Source organism: Linepithema humile, chromosome 5, assembly GCF_040581485.1.
Source record: "Linepithema humile isolate Giens D197 chromosome 5, Lhum_UNIL_v1.0, whole genome shotgun sequence".
In the NCBI taxonomy this organism is placed as follows: domain Eukaryota; kingdom Metazoa; phylum Arthropoda; class Insecta; order Hymenoptera; family Formicidae; genus Linepithema; species Linepithema humile.
Window position 1 is genome coordinate 18,280,377 of NC_090132.1, and position 23,705 is coordinate 18,304,081.

The window sequence follows — 23,705 nt, forward strand, 5'->3', positions numbered from 1 at the left end:
AGTCGACGGCCATGCCGTCGGGTTACATTGCGGTGCTAATCATCATTGGTAACCGAAAAATAACGCTCTACTCTAAAAGCTATTTGCTCTAAGTATTATCCGCGGATAAAGGCGTACGGCCGGCTACAGGCTCAGGCAGAGCGTGTTCACTTTAAAGCTGTGTTCGCACATACACGCTCATGGAATACCGATTTTTCCTCCTCTCTAGTGACGCTACCCGGCGATAACGCTCGGTAATTGGCACCGTATAAGCGTTACGTGCTCGTGCATACACATATGTGCGCGACACAGATGTATGCTGCAGGCAGCATTGCAAAATTGTGTTACACCGAGTTTTCACCGTGAGCTTAATTTAGGAAAGCCCGACATGACGCAGCATTTAGACTATCACGTCTTTGCGATCCTATATTCAACAATGATTTATATATCCGATTTAGTTATTTTTATTTTTTATACGAAAAAGGAGTTTAACTTCACGGTAACACGATTACCACTGCTAAACCTGAATACTTGACACTTCCTTCTCATACACATTTCCTACTTGATAGAAGCATTTGATAAGCTTATGAATAGAATTCGTATTGCATTGACAAGTTCATCTACAGGGTTGATGACCCGCGTCAACATTGCAGCAAAGATATACCAATGAAAATAAAGTTTTAAGTGTCCCATGCATTTCACAAAAACAGCGCTCACTTAAGAGATCTCTTTTTAAATACGGTTTACTGATTGCCGAGAATATACTGAAATAAAAAAGAATACTCTGCGTGAGAAGATGGAATCTTTTTATCGGTTTTCCTATTACATACATCTCGCCAATCCATTATTATTCACAGTTTATAAGCGTTAAAGTTCGACTTCGTGCAACTGAAAGGAAGGCAATAATACTTTACGTTAACAAATGATCCAATAATTTAATGGCCATCATCTTAGCATTTTTCGATCTTAACGTTAACATTCAATATTTCTATCTCGAAGTTTTCATGAAACGCCAAAATCATATCACTTCGCAAAGAATACAAGTGTTTCTGCATAAGCAAATATCTCGTTTTCACACTCAATGTAAAAGTTGCAGTCAAGGAATACTAGAAAGCAATTTTGTGAAAGAAGGAATTTCACACGCGGATTTATCCCCCAAAGCATCATTGAGAATACAAGGTCCCCGGGTGAGGTAAAGCGTAACTCAACCAAGACAGGTTGCATCGAGATGTTATGGTAAACATACAGCGAAAGATCTCGCACCTAGGTGCGAGATCGGGCTTGGAGTTTGCCTGCGTAAACAGACGGGAGGACGGAGTTTATGTTTCTGTCTCAAATTCCTTACGTGCAGCCGCATAACCCCTTCGAACCTTAATGCACCGTAACATTTAACGACTTCGTCAAAGAGACTTCCACGGCGCTGTTTGCACGTCGTCTTTTAGAGGACCACGGTCCAAAAGTTTGGCAAGACGATTATCGGCATACATATAAGCGGTCGGGTTGACGCGAACGTTAAGATTCTCCTGGGTGTGTCTGCTCACGTTTGAGCATGTCGCCAACTTAGCAACAATTCATGCTACTTGAATAAGCAATGAGAAAAATGTGGCGCGTGAAATGTTACATTCGCTCAAGTTATCCGTAGTAGGAAAATATAATCGCGCGTGTATAATACTTTTTATCTCTAAGTAATCTATGATTATATTCTAAATCTATTTTCAAATGAACTTTAAATGATAATAAAAATAAGCAAAATAAAGTTGGCAGCATTTGTTATCTTAATTTCATAAATTATGATAATGAGTTCTTTTGTAGCATAAAAAGAAGGATATTTTGTCTCTCACGTATCAAAATTTTGCAACAGATTTTGAATTTACCGTGACTTACCGATAGAATTGAGTCCATAATTGGTATGGTAAACGGATTGCGACGGACTATTAATCGGGAGTCCAGAGTTGCCGAGACTCAGACTGGAACCTAGACTTCCTGTGCTCTGTTGACCGAGTTGTCCAAAACTACCCATCGCCATGCCACCCTGCAATTGTCCGAGACCTGCGGAACAGGTGCACACAACTGAATGCACAAGAAGTAATTAATACGAGTTTACGTGCGTGGTGACGTGGAATGTGCAAAGAAATGAAAAGGATTGGTTGGTTATCGGTGTCGGTACAACGTCGGTGAACAACCGGTGAGACCGATAATACACGTAAGTAATTTCAGTTGTCTCAGCCAGTGGACGGGCGAAATTAAATTAGGAAGCGAGCATCGTCGCGACTTCGTCTACGAAAATTGGTCTTTCCTTCTCATGTTGTTTCTTCTCCCGCTGGCAAACGTGCGAGATGCTAATTATATCGCATATTAAATGACATGACGAATTGTATGCAATTTGCACAGATGTGGATAATGTGTTTTTATTAAATCGCGGACAAAAGTGCCTATGTCTACGAGTTCTTTCGTTTTCATTACATTTGCGAACGTTACTTTTACTGTAATGGTACGTTTTAGCTTTTGAAATATATCTGTGTATGTGTGTTTTCTTTTCAAAATTAATTTTATTTCAAAAAATAAAGAAATTCCATATATAATTCGGATAAATTAAAAAGGTATATAAAAAACTCCGAATTATGTCGTTAATATTTTAATAAGTACTTTAATTAAAAAATTAAATTATTTAATGGAATAAAACTTTTTGCAATTTATTTATTTATGCAAATTCTTAATATTTATATCTTTGTAAATACAAGAAAAATCATTATAAAAATATAAGATTTATTAGATTTCTGTCAATTCTCTCCACATTATCAAAATAGATTGTCTAAATATTTCATAAGGCAGTGGACAGTGGATTCAAAATATCTAACTTGAATATTAATGAAAAAATGAGAAAGATGTTCTGAAAATAAAATATTAAATTTGTGCTTCACATTGAAATCCGAAACTTATGTAATGCATCATCTAATTTTTAGATTTATCGAATAAAGTAAAGTAAAAATCAGTAATAAAATAGACAAGCATAAATTGAATGATTTTGTAATAAAGTCGCGATATTGAATTTGTAATAAAAATATTGTTATACACTATGAAATACTTCATTACTATATCAATATTTCATCAATGATCCGACTAATGACGTAACACACGTAACTGATACTCCGGAAATAACTGTCAAAGTATAAACAGTTTTTTTAACACTTCAGAAAACTTATATAAATTCACATTTATAAGTATTTATTGCACAAAGATAAATATCCGGTCCTTATAAGTAATAATGCAAGCGATCGAAAGAGTTTTTTCTGACCAATATTAACAGATGGATATTTTTTTTCTCTTCGAATTTCTTGTATAATAAAAGATATTAATATCTGACCTGTCCCCATTCCCCATCTGTCCGCAGGAGTATGGAACATTCCGCTGCACAAGTCAGAGCTCATCGGCCCGAAGGGAGGCAAGCCGTGTGATGGTAGCAGCGATCCCGAAGACCGAAACACATTGGTCGTCTTCTTGCGCTTCTTCCATTTCGCCCGTCGGTTTTGAAACCACACCTATGCATACGGAAAACAGCATGCAAACAAAACATATTAGTTATTATTGTCGTAGTCTAAACAAATTCTCTCATTTTTTAAGAATTCCACACAAAAAAACATTCCTTATTATGTTTGTTCATAAATAACATAAGCATTCTTGCATTTTTGCTCACAATATTGGTTTTGGCTTACAAATAATTCTACCAACCAATCGATTTCAATAGCACGTTAAAAGTTAATGAGTTTCACTCAATTTATCAACGAAATTGAGAAAAAAAATCATTAATTGTGAGTTGACTGTAACTCTTTCAACGAATCACTGTTTTAGTCTGACGTAATCGAAAATCGCATTTTCGATGATGACAATTCCTTTGTCCGCTCCTCCTTTCCGCGATAACATTTTTTTTTGCTCAATAGGACGCAACCAAATCCAACCATTGCGACGGTAAGATGTCCCTAGGTGTTACGACAATATCTTCGACCCCACCGCGGGTAGCTATTAGCCGACGTTATGAGCTGTTGATTCTGGCCACGTAGTGGCCCCCTAAGCTGCCGGGGTCCCGGGGACTTGATTTATTGATATCGCATGCAAAGCCCGCCTCTGTGTTCTCCGATATACCTACCTACCCTCGCCCTATCTCGCGACCACCACCAACACCAGCACCACCACCACCATTATCGTCTCTCTCTCTCTCACTCCCGTCCTTCTCCGCAGACTACAGTCCCTTTTCTGGCACGGTAGCGCACACTATAGCTATCTCATATGTGCCCATAAATTAGTACTTTAGTATTAGAGCGCAGGATGCGCGCTTGCGCCACCGCATACGCCCGCGTGTACGATCACACACGCGCGTGACAACAGGACACGTATGGAGAGAAGCCAGCACGGCGAGAAGACCGAGAGGGGTGGCGGTTCGAGGGGTGGAAATACCCTCCCCGCAAACATACGAGGATTATACGAATCTAATTGGATATATGGGATTTACATGCTCCAGTATACCTCAGCTATTGCTATGAAGCAATCGTTGCACTCTTATTCTGAAGACGCTTAAATGTCACACGATTTGGAAGTCTCCTCTCCAGATGAAACGAGCCATAAAACGGATGTCAATTTTTAATTCGTCGTTTGTTATCGTTTGAAAATTTTACGTGTGTGTATATATGTGAGAGATAACCATTCAATAATATGGTATAATAAATTGCGTGAAATTTATTATGATTTTAAAGGTATTTGAAGTAACTCGACATAAGATATTCAATCCTTTGTCATAATTTTCCATACATTTAATTCCTAACTCAGCACTGAGTAATGATGTCATTTTTGGCTAAGTTAATGTTTATCATCCCGTGATATTTGTCGGAGGCTCGTAACAGCTGGCGGGTCTCTTGACTCTCAAGGATGGACGCTCGTGACGAGAGAATGGCATTAGAGCTGGGTGGTGTTAAGTGCATTGGGACCGAATCAGCGTCTATATATCAGTCAGTGGCGTAGAATCGAACACAGCTTTCCTCCATCTCCATAAAATTCACTACATCTTTATAAAAGCAAATATATCTATGACATCGCATTTTTCTTGACAGACGCTGCATCTCCACAGCTTCTAATGCAAATATAATGAGTTGATAAAAACTTCATAGTAAACTGATTATGTATGCAAGACATTCAGGTTTATGTGTTTTTTGCAGAATTGTGTCCAGAGATATTTGTCTACTATATGTTAACAAATATTTGATCGCTTATTCAAATCGCCTATCGAATTTTACTACCGTTAATATTTAATGGTTGACTATTGTCATTTGGACTCGTTAGAATTCAAATATTCAAATTTATGTCTGCTAATCACTACTGTATATTAGCATTACTATTCTTCTATTTTTGTATGTTTAGAGCATTTTTTCTTTATGATTAAAACTTCAGGTTGTCTATATATTCTTCTATTTTCAATTCTATATGTATATAATTTTTTCAGATAACAGTATCTTTCAGATTTTTGTTTGTCTTTTTTTTTTTTAGTACATATCATCTTCCCTGCCGACATATCGTCTCCCGGTCGCAGACGTGTCGATTTCACGGTAGAACTACGATGAAACCACGACTAAAAGCCCGTGGATAATTCGCCGTTACATGCTGATACAGTCGAGAAGAGGGAAAAAGCACGGGAGAGACTGCCTACGCGCAAATCGCGCATTATCACATACCCCGCGTACAAGTGCATCGAGCCTATACACGTATGGCAGAACTTCCGTTAATTAACGCGGGCAGATGCTAATGACTTGTGTTACGAAATAACGCACAAACGTGTGCTTTCGACATGCGTACCCGATACAGGAAAGTAGCAGCGAGTTCTTCATTGGTTTGAATCAAAGATTTACATTACAGAACGACTAGGAGTATCACATACAGAACACAATTATGCTATACATTTCAATGCATGCTAAAAATTTCAATTTAAAAGTTAAATAATTAATTTGAGAAATTTGCAATAAAATTAGTCGTGCAAAACAAATAAAATACATACTTCCACTAATTCGCACTACGATAATGTTATCGATAAATTAAAACTTTGATACAGTGCATGCAAAGATATAGTGAAGCATATATTAATAACTTTGTCTTGTATAATTTTGAATAATACGATCGTTAAAAATAATATTTAACGAGGAGAGAAAACGTTATTACAACTAAAAATAGATAAAATTTCTATAATTATAACAAATTTAATGTTCATGCTCCAAGCATGTGAATAGTGTGATGTGCAATGTACATGATAGTTTCCTTTTAGAACCGATCAATATTTTAACAAGCATTTCTGCATACACGATGAACCAAAGTAATGCATTATTTCACATTTCACGATACAATTTCGATAAATTTTAACAGCTATTAGTTATAAAATCTTATTTGTATCAATAAGTAGGTATAATTATTAATTTCGTCTGTAATCTTTCGCTTAAAATGTTCGAATATTACTCTGTGAAGAAACATTTTATTTTAAAGAATGCAATTTATTATTAATGTTAATACTATCGTATAACTTTCACGAATCGCAGCAGCTTTTTAAGTAAAGTAAAATATACAAGTAAAGAAAATTATGATCGTTTCACACATTATCGTTCAAAGGTATATCGTAGTTTTAATAATGTGAGATAAAGTATGACACGATAAAATTAGCATACATTGCATATTTATTGCGTTACATGTGAAACAATGCACTACTTTGGTTCATCTGATAATCATTGTCATACATAGAACGAAATCGATAGGTCTATGCCCGAAAGGGCTTTATATCTTTAGAAATTCTATGAATTCTCCGATCGTAGTATCGATACTTTTAATTAATTCAGTACAGAATGTCAGCGCCATAGGAATGCGATTTTTTTATTCATTATATAATGTCATTAATTAAACATGAAGCTTAATACATAATTTCGCGTATTTAAGCGACAATAAATGTCATTAACTTCTCAAAAACGTCAATATAATAAAATAATAATTACATTCGCAGAACAATGTTAAAGAAATATGCAGCATAAAGGACAGATCAGCTTGTTGACAACGCCAATAGAAAATTAGAAGGAAAGTTTCGTTTAGATTAAACGGCGGTTCATGCGAAAGGATAATGCGCGAAAGGTGAGGTACCGCAACTGGAATAGCCCGAGACGCGTCGATTTCTTGACGACGCCTATAGTGGGGCGGAAAGAAAGGTCTTGTTTAGATTAAACTGCGATTCACGCAAAAGGATATTGCGCGTAAGGTGGGGCACTGCAACCGGAATGATCCGAGACGCGTCGTTCTTTTGATAACGTCCGTAATACTACAGAAGAAAAGTCTCGTTTAGATCAAGCGACAATTCACGCAAAAGGATAGTGGAACACTACAACTGGAGTGATCTGAGGCCGTCATTTTCTTGACGCTATAGTGGGATAGAAGGAGGTTCCGTTTAGATTAAACGACGATTCTCGCGGAAGGATGGTGGGGTATTGCAACTTGAATGGTCCGAGATGCTTTTCTTATATCGCCAATAGTGAGATAGAAGGTTTTAATTTGTTTTGATTAGAAAACGAATTGGATAGACGCGTCATTTTCTTTATATCGCCAGTAGTGGGATAGAAGGAAGTCCTGTTTAGGAAACGATTGGATAGTGAGACGTCTTCAATTCGAGAAAGAGAAAAAGAGAGAGAGATGCGCGAGATTTCTTAACAACGGCAATGAAATACAGTAGATGGAGGACTTATTAAGACAAAGCACGATGATTCACAAACGAGAATGACTTTGCACAGCTATTGTCGCAATTTAGTACTTCAAAATGCACTGTTTTTATGCCAATAGAGTAGAATAAAAAGTAAGTTTTATTGAAACAGAGAACGACAACTGTGTATCGCGTAAAAAGAATTCGTATTAAATGGAAAAATTAAATTTTATGTATATGTATACATTTTTAGTTGACGCTAGTTTCTTTACATCTCTTGTAGAAATATATTAAAACAACACTGTTTTGCATCTGTATAATAATGTTTCAACAAGCACGCGTACTTGGCGTCTTTTTACTTTTTCATTAAAGGTATTTTTAATAGATATAACGTGTAAGACGTGGTAAATAATAAAAGATATTATCAATAACAAAGAACTTATCGAAATTCCGCGATCGTATCAATTTCGTAGCATCGAACGATTTTATATTCTTGCACCAGTTATTAATCTACTAATAAAAAACGTTCAGTTCTCTCTCCCTCTCTCATGAATCACAGTCGATATCAGTGTTTCATTGTTAGAGCATGGATTCGAAAAGGTGTTCGAAGAGGAACAACTGGCATGAATCGCGCTGGAACACACCTTTCGATGACTAAGATGCCCTGACTGACGCCTTTTCGTAAGATATAAGCGCTCTGGCTCGGAGCAACCGGCGCGGCGGGTCAATTAGGAACATTGCTTTTTAAAAATTGATCAATCACTGCTTCGTTGGCGCGGGGGCGCGTGCGCCGTGGCAGCTGTTCCCAGGAAGCACCTGGGATCAGGATGAGGGTGGATGCGAATTGCTGGTTTTATATAATCGACATTGACTCCGATATATTTGTACAATCCGACTGCTCGAGACGATTGGGGCTCATTTTGACTTTCTTTAGCTCCTCGAACTATTTTAAAATTCTTGACATGCATTCCAGTAATGCAAAAAAAAAATAGAATACGCGGCATATGCTCACTAAATAATTTTTTATCAAACGTCAAGTTTGTATTTTTAGTTAATGTTAAAAATAGTAAAAAAAAGATTCAGTTTTTCTGCTTAATCGAAAATCAATTTTTACTAGAAAAAAGGAAACCATTTCTTTACATAATTGCTATCTTTAATCATTTTATTTTATTACTTAACGTTAATTATATCAGTAACAATTTTAAATCTAAAATTCTTCCATGTATTATCATGATAATGTTATGAGATCTGTTTGTTATGAATATATCTATTAATATTTGTATGAAAAACGTGAATCGAGAATATAATATGTTTATTTATATTTAGTGCGAGTTTGGCATTTTCCTGCCATCATAAAAATCGCTATAAATTTATCTGCTGATATTTTTTAAACGAGAGGCTTACACAAGATTTGCATGAAGAGAGATTATTTACATTTGTAATTTGCTATTTATTAATTCCTGATTCAAGTAATTCCATCTCCGTTAAATGAGTTATTTTCCATCGCTAGGCGCATTTGTAACGCGACGGTGTAGTGCGCACGATCGATATTTCAATAACGTATTATTAAATCACGTATATCTCTTTTCAATAGTGCTACAAAATGTAAAGAAAAAGTTGCGAGTTTTTATTTGTTATGAATGATCTTTTATCGCTCTCTTTGCTAATAAGCTTTTCAATTTTAATAAAGAAGACTTTATTTATATTTCAAATTGATAATCTTTTCAATACTCTATTTTATTTAATATGTTGCAGAGTTGACAATGTTTAAATAAATCTAAAAAATTAATCCATTGACGTTTAATCAACAAGATTTTAGTAATCTTCAATGAAATTTTTTATAGATTTCTATCTCTGATTGCGCGTGTGCGTATTTAATAAATTCCATATTGTGCAAAACTATAAAGTTCATACACACATCTCCGCTAGAATTACTTTTATCAAACTAAACTATAACGCTGCTCGGAAGCATTTCCGCAACGACAAAGGATCATAGAAGATGGCGAGGATCGCGACTTTCAAGAAGCGACTTTTTCTATTTCTTCTCGCCGATCGCGAATGGCTTAGTTTAACTCCGAAGGAGCCCTCGAGCCCTCAAGGGGAGGCCATAGGTGGCAAGAAGCGAGTATTGGCCAGGCAAGGGTAGTTTGAGGCTAGGGTGAGGTTTTAGGGGGTGGGGAAGGGGTGGCGAGACCTCGTAAAGGGGGTTTCAGCAGGCGCTGATATAAATTGAGCTTGCCATCAAGGCAAGCGGCGGGATCTGCCCGAGGCCCCAAGATATATAGGAGTAGCTTTCAGCACGCCATTGAAGAATAGTCCGACTCACTTCGCGGAAAAACGCCTCAAATCGCCACGAAACGAGATAACGTTTCTCTTTCGTGATTCCGCTCCGGATGGGAGAAGCTTTCTGCGATGAAATCTTGATTCACTGTTTCAAACAGTCAGTTTATGAGATTAATGTTTTGCAGCAGAGTACGAAAAGCTAATAGTTCTTGAACTGACAATACGATAAATTTACATGCTCGCATATTCGAGCATTAAATAAATGTTAATTTATATGTATGTATGTATGTATAATTTAGAATTTGATATTAATTCTTTTTAATATGCACAATCAAATTATTTTCATATAAACATATTCGTTAGATCTGAGAATTTTTTAATTTTATGTCAAAAATAGATATAAAAAAAATTGTTATACATTAATGATCACACACGACAAACACACGCTTTAAAATCTCAATGAATTGAAAGTAATATGAAATAAAACTGTCAACAATATATTAACATTTTAAGTATATTCTATTATATTATCTATTTAAATTTTTCACACACATATGAATAAAGTTACAGATAAAAATGTTATATTATTAATTAAACTTTAATTACTATTTTTCATATTATTTTGTATATATTTATAACTGTATATTCTTTATAAATGTTAATCCGAATTTTTGTGAGTCAACGAAAGGATGCTCGCTGGACCAGGTGGATAAATCTAATGAAAATAAATACTACATAAGTTTGTAGGATGTGACCCTGATTGATGATGGGTCGGGAGACAGTCTAAGGGTGGCAAGACGCATTACCCAGACCGCCCACTGTTTCACGTTGCGTTGCGCCGTCAGGAGAGAGATTTTCGCCGCACCGCTAGTGAATCGCCTGACTTCTAATGTCACGAGAATTAAAAATTGGCCCCTTTAATGCATCATTATAATACATTATATGATCACAATCTATTATATAATACGGCTATTATATGTCTAGTATTTGACATATAAAACGGTATGTAAGAAAGTGAGTGACATAATTTTAATAAAAGATTCGGAAAATTATTATGGCAAGAAGAGAAACGAAGGTGATTTCCTCTAGAGCACATAATCTCATAAAGAGTTTGACGCGGAACACGGCGATAAAATGCATACTTGGTGTTCTCACATGCACTTCGACCATAAACTTGATCCATTTATACTTTATTATTATTTCACGGGCGCAATATCGTCGGCTTACGATACCTGTCGTCAAATTAGCTCGAATTGCTCATGGAACTGGATTTACACGTTGGAATAAGCTCGCTCGCAAAAGTCTGTGTAGCACTATACGTTTGCGGGTAAACGACACGTATCGACGTTTCTTTTTCTAGATCATATCTTTCGCGAGCAGCTTCGTAATAACTTTCGTCTAATTTTTTTCGTTTTGTTCTTATATTGGGATAATTAGTGACGCGACTCTAATAATGTGTTCTTCAAAATGTACTCTCAATATATATCGTTTTTTTCCCCGCGTATAGTGCATAGATACGTGTATAAACCGCAATCTAGTTTTCAGTTTTACATTAATCATTAGAAATAATTCATATAACTATAACAGAACACCGTCAAATAATGTTACTTGGATTGTACACTGTTGTTTATTTAACCAAGTCTAGTTGTTTCAAAATTTAGCAACCACGAGATATCTTCTCTTAAAATTGTGTTACCGTAAATTATTAATTATCATTATTATCAAGTCTTGCATTAAACTTTTAAATATTTTGTCTATCATACTATTTTATATTACTAACTAATAACAGTGTAAATTATTTATTCGTGTTATATCGTTATTCATTCTGTCTTAATTGTCCTTAGAATTTGCTCTTTTCGCTGCTTAAATATATATAGTTCTCATTCCATCAATTAACCGAGCCAACCTATGGATTTTCATCGCTTCGAAATTATTCAGTACAGCAGACGTCATAACAAAATGGGCGTTAGATGATTCTCCCTGGGGTCATCGCGGCGACACAATTTATCCATCGAGGACCCTAATGCGCTTCCACGACCCTGTTACTTCGTGCATCTACACGGGGATGCTTTTCTCTCCGGCCTTGCACGCGCGTTACTACACACGCGTTCACCCGTATGCGTGTAACGCGCTCGCATCGTACCCTACACGTGATATTTTTTCGGGCGGCGACACGTAAGAGCTAATATCGCGGCCTATGCATATTTATACGGCATTAAAAATCGCCCCTCCCTTAAAATGCATAGACCACTGCATAGCAGAGGCGTTGGATCTTCGCAGAGCGACGCAGAAGCGGCAGAGGCGATGCGAGATTCGCGCACGCGTTTTACGCTTTCCCTCGCTTGCCGAAGTTCCATTTTACACAAGAAATAACAAATTGATTTATCAGTGCAAATTTTACGAACGTCACCGCACTGATAAATTTTAATCGTAAATTTGACAATGCTAACGAGAACTGAACTTAAAACAACATTTTCATATTTTATTTCAACGTAGCAGCATTTGGATACTTTGAAAATGCCAGCTAGCTACTCTAAAATAATTACAAATTTCACTATTAATAACAAAAATAGATTGCACTGCGAATTTCTTCACTTAAAATTCTTCAATCATTCTAATGACATCAATAATTATACCGTATTTATGTCAAATAAAAAACGAATTATTATCTGTTTAATTAATGTACATAATAATCTATTTATCCATTGCAAGGATTTTTGTCACAGTGTCTATTTCTGTTTCTAATATATTTATTAAGTCTTTTACAGAGATAGAAGGGAAACTAGAAATAGATAATCAAAAGAAGAGATAACCAACTGTGCGACGCAACGCGACGATGATTTAACGTGACGGTACATTCATGATCGAGAGTGATTCGCGGCTTAGTAACTTGTTTGATGCACTGTCATAAAACATTCGATTGCCGCGTACACATGTCCGTACTACATGCTGGGTGTATATCTATTCGCGAATGACCGGTGATAGTTTATCGTACGAAAATTTTACAGCTCAATATCACATCTCGATCATATTTGACTTCGATACGGTGCGCGCGATACCGTAACTCCACGTTAAAGGTATTGATTTTGCAATAAACGTCCTTGGACTCGCGCTTTCTTTGCGCACAGTCCACCAGTGAAATTATCGACTCTTTGCGGAGCGATTTTATTCGAATCGAGCACTCTGACGTGTAATTTCCCGTTCATAAAACTTAATGACGCGCGATATGACACGAAGAGTGGTCTATTCTGATAAATAATTAACATTTTCTAACCGCGCTATCAACTTCAGAAATATCAGTTTATCGAAACATTTCTTATTTAAATCACGCGTTTGAACAAAATAGACGAAATAATTATATTAATTTTCATGCAATTATTAATTAATCACAATTTATTATAATTATACAATAATAATTGAAAAATTAATATGATTATAAAGTTTTTTTGTAGCAAATGTCACTTTTAAATTGGAAAAAGTATTTTTCAACCACAGTGAATTCTTTTGCCGCGAACAACAAAATCATTTCCCATTTCTCGAGCCAAGACAATAACGAACTACATTTATCCTCACTGCAGTCACTTGCTTATTCCCAAAGGACGGCCGAATGACATCGCCATTCATCCGGCTCCCGAGGGATACTTTGAAAGCAATACTCCGGCACCCGCTATCATGGACAAGCTACCATTTCTCGTGGCATATGTGACTTCTGGAACTCGCGACATATCGAGGCGAGAAGAGTAGCGCATTTAGCTTTTGACTCTTCCACGAGATTTTAGGATCCTCAAATAATAACGTGGCTTTTTTACATTTTATCTTGTAATTCAAAAGCGTACGACTGATATCGCTTTTTTAAAATAATAGAGATGAGATTTCAGCTCGATTTCAGTCCGAATCTCGCAATTTTTATAGAATTTTTGTGGCACACCGAAGAGTCGTAAAAATAATTTTACTTTGACTATGACTTCTGTTGTTATAAATAAAGCGGCATTATTGAAAAAATATTTTAAAAATAGTGACTATTTTTATATTAACTCTATATTAACTCGGCACAGAAGGTACATAAATACGCTCCCTAAACAATGCTCGATGTGAATGTAGAGCGTACATTACATACTGTCGGAACAACGCTCGAGCGACGCGAGACGCAATCTTATATAATAATCATCCTAATATTCGTAGATTCGACGCGCAACGAGCAAATGTTTCGCGCTCTTGTGCTCTGCCAAAAGAGTTAATAATTTTACACCGAGTCGGAATTCAAGCGACTGATCAAAGTTCGTCCATGTTACAATGCGGCGAACAACGATAATCCGCAAAACGATCGTGCGCGAAAACAGTTCCCTCTTTTTCGTCGCCGAAAGTTCACGTTCATCGGCGAAAGGTCGTGTCCCATAAAATTTCCGGCAGTAACAATCGAAAGGACCCTTCAGCCTAGAAACGAGCAGTTACCTGAGGCAGTTAAGTTAAATGCCTGTTAGCAGACGTTAACTGCCCGGCGCTATGGGTTCTATTCCGTGGACGATTGCAATTTTAATCGCCTCTTCATTATGATTAAATTTAAATCGACCGTGTGCAGTCTAATAAAGCTCGTTCTACCCGGCACCGCTCTCTCGAAACAGAAAATGTCTCCTGGGCGGATTAAAATACGCGTAATTAAAACCGTAAAGTGCCGATACGCCGCCCGAAATAAACTGTCGGCTTAGTAATAAATGTCCGGCTGAAAAAAGCTTTTGTCTCAAACTCTCATACCGGTCTCGGATGATTGAACTTTATTTGAAGCATCGAACGCGGCGAATTAATATTCGGGATATGATTGACGGTAAGGAATAATGCCGCGCGCGCGCGAACGTTTTAAAAACGTACATACCGCATGAAAAAAAGCCGTTGACCCCGTGTGTCAATCGTGAATTCGCGCCGCGACATGCGAGCGGCATGTGGCGTCTCGCAATTTCACGTTACCATCATGCGAAATAATGTATGGCAATCAAACAGCGTTTTCATTGAGAAAATAGTTTCCGAAATTCTGTAGCTAGTCTAATAAGCGGACACCTGCGTGATTTCCGTGAATAATCTGTCAAGCCGTTTAAATTTAGAAAGTTATTTATACTGGAATTGATGAAAACGTAACCTCAGATGCTGAGAAATCTTGCAAAATAATATTTCGTTGAAAACTCTTCGGCAATATATATATTTTTTTAATAAATACATATTGTAAAAACATTCAACGCGTCGCTGACATTGTGCTCTTGCTGTCGTCTTCAAAAAATTATTCCATTAAGATACTAGAATGCCGATTTGGTAAATTGTTTTTCGCGTTTAGCAAAAGTGCTCGTCGTATGCACATCAAATGCAGCAACTTCGCACGATTACTTCAATGCAATGGGAATTGATTGCACTTTGCAACCCACTGCATCGAATTTATGAGAATATAAGTTATATCTTTTTTTTTATTCGAAAATGATAAAACTCGGTCTAATGTAAAATTCATTATATCCATTACAGCTAATTAAGCAGAACGAACGCTCACCAAAAGCTCGTGCATTTTTCAGCAATAAAGTCGGCAGCTCTTAATTATTTTATTTTGAGCGAACGCAGACCGTAATTTCGTATATTCTATACATATATGTCAAATCTCGTAATGCTGATACAAGAGTGCGCGTATCTCCGCAGCATATATCTCAGACAATACGTATCATCGCGCTAACGAGTTCGCAACGCAGCAATAATCGCATTAAGACGTTAATTAAATGTTACACATAATTTCAAATAGCTGCATAATGCCACTTCGAAGTAATTGTTGTTTGTACAGCAGTTCTCATGATGCGTTATCGTGCAATTTAATTGTTGTTCATTAACGGGAATTAGAGATGGAGCAGCAATTACGCCTCTCTTCGAACGGTAATAAATTACTACAAATCGATGAACCGTAATATTTCATTACACTATTTCAAGTATTTCATTGCTAATCAGGGATGCCTCCCATTGTTCCGCCGCGCGGCGTTGCGCCCGATGGGAAAAATGGTGACTGATTAATCTCTCCGCGCGCGACCATTCGCTCCGCCGGCAGCGCGTGTTTGCCGATTGTATTCGGATATCTCTATCACATCGCTTCGATCAATTTTGAATGTACTGAGAAATAATGGCAAAAATAAAAAATATTTTAAAAGTTGATCTCAAGTTCATTCTGTGCTGAGTACACAACATTGTGAAATACTATCAGTATATATTCCTAAAAAAAAAAATACGTTCTAATTTCTATTCTTTAATTAAATTTTATAACGATAAAATAACACATGTAATGTATACACGATTCAAACTTTTAGAATGCAAGCGTCGATTCTAACAAGTGATATATCGAGCGGTGTTTGCGATCGCATGTAAAAATTACTCGATAAAGTTTAAAAAGAAGCGATCGCATGTAAAGGATGATTGGATAAGCAATACCTACACGTAAACGGGACAATTGTTGTGTAACTATCATGCACCTATCGCAGTTATCAAAGAGATAGGGAGGGAAAGAGCTGCCGCGCTATTATGTGCAACGCACTCGTAACGAGCAATTTTCTACCCATTAATGCAACGATTATACAACAGAGCTATTACGTTTACTGTATCAATGATGCGAAGTGTCACAACTTATGCTGCATACGATGTGCATGGGTCACGGAAACGAGCAGTATCACCTGCGAATATGGATTCCCCCATCGCTAATTTTAAAGTTAATATTTCACAGAGACGATTTATCGTGCGATAATTTTTGTAAATACAAGAACAGAAGGTGCGCTTGCAGAAGAAAGATTCTTTAATCCTTAAACAATTTAGTATGTGCGATATTTTTGGAATATCCAGATATGATTACCTTCTTTACACTAACAATAAAAAAAAAAAAAAAAACAGTTTGCTTTTTTAATTTCTGAACAAAAAGATTATTGAATAACGAAGACGACGTGTTATATGATGCATCGAAATATTTTAGAAAGTCCATTATCATAGCGATATACGACCACAAATAGCAAGTATAATTGAAAACAAAAACTCAAAAAAATTAACTATCTTTAAAATAGCCGATGGATCCGCCATGGCAAGTCAAGAAACCTTTGATAGCAACGCTCGATAGTATAGCGATGCTGAGCGCCGGCGCCTTTCCCTCGCAGCCCCATTGGTGCCGAAGGCCCTCTCCACACGAGTGCCCGCCGCCGGGTTTCCTTGGAAACGCTTCGTTCACGCTGATGTCTACCCTCGCCCACAGAAAACCTCTTTCAATTAGGCAGCCTGCCGCCCGACAGATCTACGAATCCCGGTCTGCTTTCTCTCTTTTTCTCTTCCTTTTTTTTTCCATCCCCTTCGCCTGACATTTCCCGTTCGCCGGAACGAACACGCGCTACTCCGGAGCCTAAGGAAGTCCGGATCCCTCAGGTGACTTCAAAACCACTAATTCGTAAGACATTTCGTAAATGTATATACTACGGTCAATGTGTCGCGCGATGGAAATCGAATCGTGATTGCGGAACGATTGAAGCAACTACATTGAATGTATCCCTGTTCAAATCTCTTAAAAGCAATACAGTACTGGACAATTATCTTTACACGGTATCAAAAAAATAATTGTCAAACATGTAACTAACATTTAAAAAAATGGATAATAATCAACAATCTACACAATTAAAAATTTAGAAATTGCTGTCTCAGACGAGTAAAACACCGGCCAATTTTAGCAATTTCTTTCATCGTAGTGCTAAGATTACCTTACAGAAATAAATTATTCCAACAATATCTATTTAAACAACTATGTGCATCGTGCAGACAGCTATCTGATTATGTAGTAAACAAGCACGAGGGTAAGGCGATATATTCGGCAACACTCGCATATGCGAATTTATATATGCGAGCGCGAAAGGGACGGAGCACGGCTGTTTGATATGCGGCACAACGCCCGGCTTGACTGACGCCTCCAAGTTGCGAATAAAATTTTCATGAATTTCTATTAACTCCGTTTTTCTAGACGTGCCCCGGAGACTTAAAAGAGTCTATCAGCTGATAGCCCGTGGAGAGACCGAACCACTCTCACACGATGGTCAAATGCAATCGAGTGAAAAAATGTTTATTTAGCGTGAAATTGCTTTGAAATCTATTAAAAATGTCAAATTACCATCAAACGGAGTTACTTTCTTCATGCAAAGACGAGTTTGCATCACAGTAAAATAAGCATCTTCTATTTTAATTAATATTTAACATATTTTTCTGCTAAACGTTTAAAATTATTTCCAATATAGCGCATAGTAATTCCACCTGATGGCAGAATTCCCAGCATTAAAATTCGTATTCTTCTGCCACACGTAAAATAAGATTAATACAACACTAAATACATTATATACAATGAATCAGAAGCTTTATTTTAAAAGTTCTTTATTTAGATTAATTTTAAAGATCACTTTTTATTACTTGTAATTAGTTGGCCTGAAATTTTTCGTTTAAAAATAAAATATATACGCCAATTTTATTTCCTGATATTTAATAAAATGCACATTGATAAGAGGCCGTCGACGATAAATAAAAAGGTTGATAAACTTTTAAATAAACATATTCAAGAATTTTGGTTTTATAAATTTTGAGATATCGTAGATATCTGTCGCGTGCGGCATCTTCCGTATTTAAATAAACTCGTATTTAAATGAATAAAGCGGAAATCACGAGTGTATTTGCTGTCAAAAACACATTATGCCCGTTATATTATAATGCGGAAGATGCTTCGATTTATCGTGTCTTTTTTTAATTTAATTTGACGTTTATTGTTGATGCGTCTATTTTTAATGCTCCTTATTAACGTGTATTATTTTTGAGTTTCTCTGAGTTGATGCAAAGCCATCACTAAATGATTTCTCTAAAAATTTAACTTTGTAAAATATAATCCCTTGTTTTTAATTATAGATTGAGCAAAAATAAATTTAAGTTAATAATCCTGACAATTGGCCCGATAAATATATCTTGTACATATGTATGTATATATCTTCGCATAAAAAAATATTGTAATTAAGCAGCACGAGAGAAAACGGCGGAAACCGCGTTTGAAATTTCTCGATCTTTGATCTTGGAATTCCCGATGCAGATGCAGGACTCGCAAGCTTTCGCGAAGTTTCGCGGTCGCCTCGCAACCAAGTGAAACCCACCAAAATTCGGAACCCTGCAGGGTGAGAGCTTAGCTGCTACTCCAAGTTTCACTTTAATCCAAAAAGCCACGGTAGGCCGGCACAATTGATTCCGCCGGAGTTCCGGTACTGTCTAGATATACGTTTCTGAGGATAACCGCGAAGTCACCACACGACAATTTATGCTACCTTATAACCCTCTAACATTGATGTCACTCAACTGCACTATGTTCGTGTAATTAATTTTTTTTTTTTTTTTTTCTAAACATTCAGACTCTTAGAAAACTTATTAATACGTGCTTACAGAGCATTATGTCCAACATGTTATTATTATATTTTTTTATTATTATATATTTGAATCAGAAATCATCTGACATTTATAAAATATTTAAATTAATATCGCGTGATAAAATATATGACAACGCAATAATTAAAACGTTTATATAAATTAATCGGCCATTATATAAAAAGTGCATGTTATAAAAAGTGAAATCTGATTTTCTGGGGAAAGAGTGATAAATTCTTTTTTATCCTAATTGCAAAAACGTTTGCCCGTGTAATGTTTTCTTTTGCAGTTACCGATTTAAACGTCCAAATACATGATGCTGGATATTACATCTATTTTAATATGCATGACACAGAGATTTGCATGTAATTCCACCGCAACGGTAGATGTGTGAAGTCACGCGATAGAGTCTAACGCACGCTGGATTAATCATTTCGTGTGAACGGCACTATGTACATTTTGACCACACCTACCTGAACGCGACTTTCCGTGAGGCCGATCCTTAGAGCTATTTCCTCTCTCAGGAAGATATCCGGGTAGTGAGTTTTGGTGAAACACCTTTCCAGTTCGTTGAGTTGAGCCGGTGTGAAACGCGTTCGATGTCGCTTCTGTTTCGCGGGCTTGTCATCGCTTTGTCCGATCCCCGCCGCACTTCCTAAAATACGGAAAGATGTAAAAATAAATATTGTGTAGCATTAAATGCCGATTCCTCACATATCAATTATTTCAACTATATATTACGATTCTAATTGTTACATTAACTAAATTAGGATTAAATTTATTTTATAAGTTTTGTATTTTATACTGTTTAAATTCAATGATTGTGAACTACGACGATACTTGAGACAAATATTTGCCTCGCGTAATCTTTTCAACATACTTAAACACATCCCTTAAACAATCTTTGAAAAACACGCTATTATATTAAAGATATTCAGAAAAATGGTTCTGTCTTCTAATTCATGATGCAAACATCGCGCAATCCGTTCTGAAAATTTCATCCGCTTATTATGGCTGCTTACGAAGCATTCGTGGAAAAGCGATGCTACTCATCTTCCCGTTTACCATGATCACTCCGTTTATTTAATGGATAGCCATTCATTTTTAATCCCAAATCGCTCATAATTACTTCCACAGTCTCAAAACGTGAATGAAAGGCATAAAGTCAAATAAAGTCGAACTTTATGCCAAAACTTCTTTTACGAGTATTTTGGTTTATTGATTCATTTATTAATTTCGTAGAGTGTATATTTTAATGATTAAAACTGCTAATTAGAAGAGTAAATTTGTGACTTGCGCGATTAATTTGCGAATCATTCTCAGCGAATCTCTTTCAATCGATTCCTGATTAACAAAGATGGATATTTCGCAGGATGGACGCGACGGTAAGCTCACCTGTGCCGGGCATAGTCATGATCAATTCCTGATGAAGCGTGAGACCACCACCCGCGGACAGACCGGAGCCCAAATTCACTCCCAGCACACCGTGCTCCTTCTCGTACCGCTTCAGATCTTGCGCATCCTTCGCTCCTACGAGCGTGCAGCAGCAAGGAAGGTAAGAAGCAGAAAAAAGAAGACGAGCCGCTTCAGTTTTCTTCCATTTTTTTTCTTTCCACCGTGCTTCCTCGTGCTCCACACATGCCTCTCGCTCGCCCGCCCCACGCGCCCGTTCTACGTAGTTTAAATTTGTATAGGAGCAGAAGCTGGCCGAGGGGCGTACGAACCACTTAGCGAGGAGGTGCGAGAATCGTCACCGTACTCTGGCTTCTAGGCGAGCAAACACATGCCCCGATACTCCACACATACATACACGACCACATGCATAGACGCGTACGTGTGCGCGGCATATGTGTACGAATAGCACGGCTCTGTGCATATATTATGTATATGTGAGCGTGTGCTGTGTCGCGGAGGATGTCTATCTGAGATCAGTGCGGACCGTGTGTCAGATCGCGGGTATTGCACATCGTTGTGCATTGTCAAAGATGCTTACGTAATGAGGTAAACTAGTTTAGTCAGGTAGGCGACGTAAGCGCATCTTTTGCGTTGCGCGCGAGAAAAAGAGCGCTCGTTAAAAATTTCCGCTCGTGAATGACAATGCAATAAAGCGCCGTGAAAAATATAGAAGATTTAAAACAATGAAATAACTCATCTGAAACTGCTGTCATTAATTATGTACATTTGTAAGCGTGTGGAATTTTTCATCATAAAATTAAGCATTCGAAGCTTTCGTCATCGCGGAAGCATCTTGAAATCTGATTTTTCGTAAATTTCTATAATCAGATATTGATTTGAAACAAAAAACTATAAACATTATTATTATTTCCAATTAGATTGGCGCAAAAAAGCTTCTCTGAAGAACCTTTTCATTGCAAGTTTTACTCAAATTCATTATTGATATCATTTAATTATTTTCATATGATTCTGTATCATTCCATATTCAATACTGTGTTACTTAATAATACCGTTTAATCATATAAACTCTTAATAGTAAAAAAAAATGCAGAATAAAGAGAAGTTTTTATTTGATTTATATTTATAGCCGTAAGTATAAAAAATTATAGAAATGTGGCGAATTAATGTCAAACTGTCGGACCACCGTGTAGTGAGGCTTCATTGAATGAACACCTTGTATGAATGAACTTTATGATAGGTCTTTATTTGTGTTTTTATGGACCTTAATGATTTTATTCAGATTTTAGTAGCAGTTTCGGTATTTACGAGCCCCTTTATTCGGCCAGAATTCGGTGGATTCTTTTGATGTCTTTATTGTGATTCTCCGTGAACAACAATGGCAAAACTGCTAATGTGTAAAATTTACGCAGCACAATTACAATGCCATATAAATTATATTGTACTTCCTAATGGAAAAAGAAAAATTTATCCGCTAATATTTGCGTAATTCGAGATAATTTCTCGCTTATTAATGATTGAGAATGATTATTTAATCCCGCATTAATCGATCGGATTATCGAACGTTGTAATCGAATTAAGACGCTAATCACCAAAGGTTCGCTTGCGATGCAGCTAAGTATCCGTGGTACACGTGTGTTTTTAACTACACTCATATACAATGGTACCGCCGTTATTCAGAATACATGAAGTGACTGTAGAAAAAGAAATTTTATAACGCGCTTGGTCGCGCATTTATCGACGTTTCAAAAGTTTAATGATTGACAACCGCGTTCCGTGTGCAGAAACGTCTGAATAATAAAGTCATAAATCACATTACTATTTGGAAATGTCGTGACAGACGTATTTATTCGCATGTCACACCCGCGAACTGTGCCCACCTTGACTCAATGGATAACCCAAATGCAATTAACGTATATCATAAAAAATTTTAACGGACATACTTTAAGTATGGCGAACGCGAAATGCGTACACGTTTCCGAGGGCCAAATTTCATTTTCCGTATCGCGTAAGTTGAAGGCAGGTAATTGAAGACGTATCGATGCAGTCGCGAATCAAACTGTCGTTAATAAGTATATGTTTGATCTCATTTTGCGATAAGCAATTTGCGATTTATTAGAATGCAAAGCCGACGGCTAATAATCTGCTGCAAATTCGACTATAATTACTGTACGATATATGATGATTGCAATCGTTTGAACAAAATTAAAATTTAATAATTTCAAAAGAAAATTCCTCGACGTTCTTCTATATTGACACATTGTTGATGTTTAATTCACTCAATAATCGTAACAATGTTATTTAAAAATAAAATAAAAAACAAATGTATAAGCTGCATGGTGACGGAGTAAATATCACAGAAAAATTAACACTTAGCGCTTGACGTTTAATAAAAAAACTTAAACAATGACTTTCTTTTAATCCGGTTAATGTGTAACGCTTTACTCAGTTCTCGCCACCTGCAACATTCTAACTCTCTAAATCGTTCCTCAACTTCTCGCGTAATGTAATCAGTGTTGAGGTAATTAAGATCATCAAACTCGAGAAGCGGCTTTCTTGAGACGAAGGAGAACGAAGACGTGCGCATCACGTGTTGCCGGTGCATCACACTCTTCTTCCATGTAACTTTTCATGCAAATTTTGTCTTTTTTTCTCGATTTTGATAATAGAAACTTAATCGTGAATAAAAGATTCTCCTAACTCAAAATGCCATAATTTAATGTAATCTACAACCTTACTGGATACAAAGAAAATATGATCGGTATCAAGAATTATATGAATATAATAAAAGTCTAGTCATTTTATTAATTATTTCAAATATTAATATGTTTTAAAAAATTTATAAGTGTTACGTGCATTATAATTTTATATATATTGCAAATAT

At 36.5% G+C, this 23,705-nt stretch overlaps 1 protein-coding gene across 2 annotated transcripts in view; it reads right to left on the reverse strand.

The window, feature by feature from the left end:
* Positions 1 to 23,705, reverse strand: part of LOC105669319 (homeobox protein orthopedia) — a 34,337-nt gene that overhangs the window by 5,490 nt on the left and 5,142 nt on the right. Inside the window, exons 2-5 of one of the 2 annotated variants that reach the window (XM_012362207.2) lie at positions 20,804 to 20,938; positions 19,882 to 20,063; positions 3,344 to 3,518; positions 1,864 to 2,049 (exon numbers count right to left, since the gene is read on the reverse strand). In XM_012362207.2, coding sequence (XP_012217630.1) covers positions 1,864 to 2,049; positions 3,344 to 3,518; positions 19,882 to 20,063; positions 20,804 to 20,938 — 678 coding nt within the window. The remainder of the gene's footprint in view (positions 1 to 1,863; positions 2,050 to 3,343; positions 3,519 to 19,881; positions 20,064 to 20,803; positions 20,939 to 23,705) is intronic. The other variant, XM_012362208.2, reaches the window with a different exon arrangement.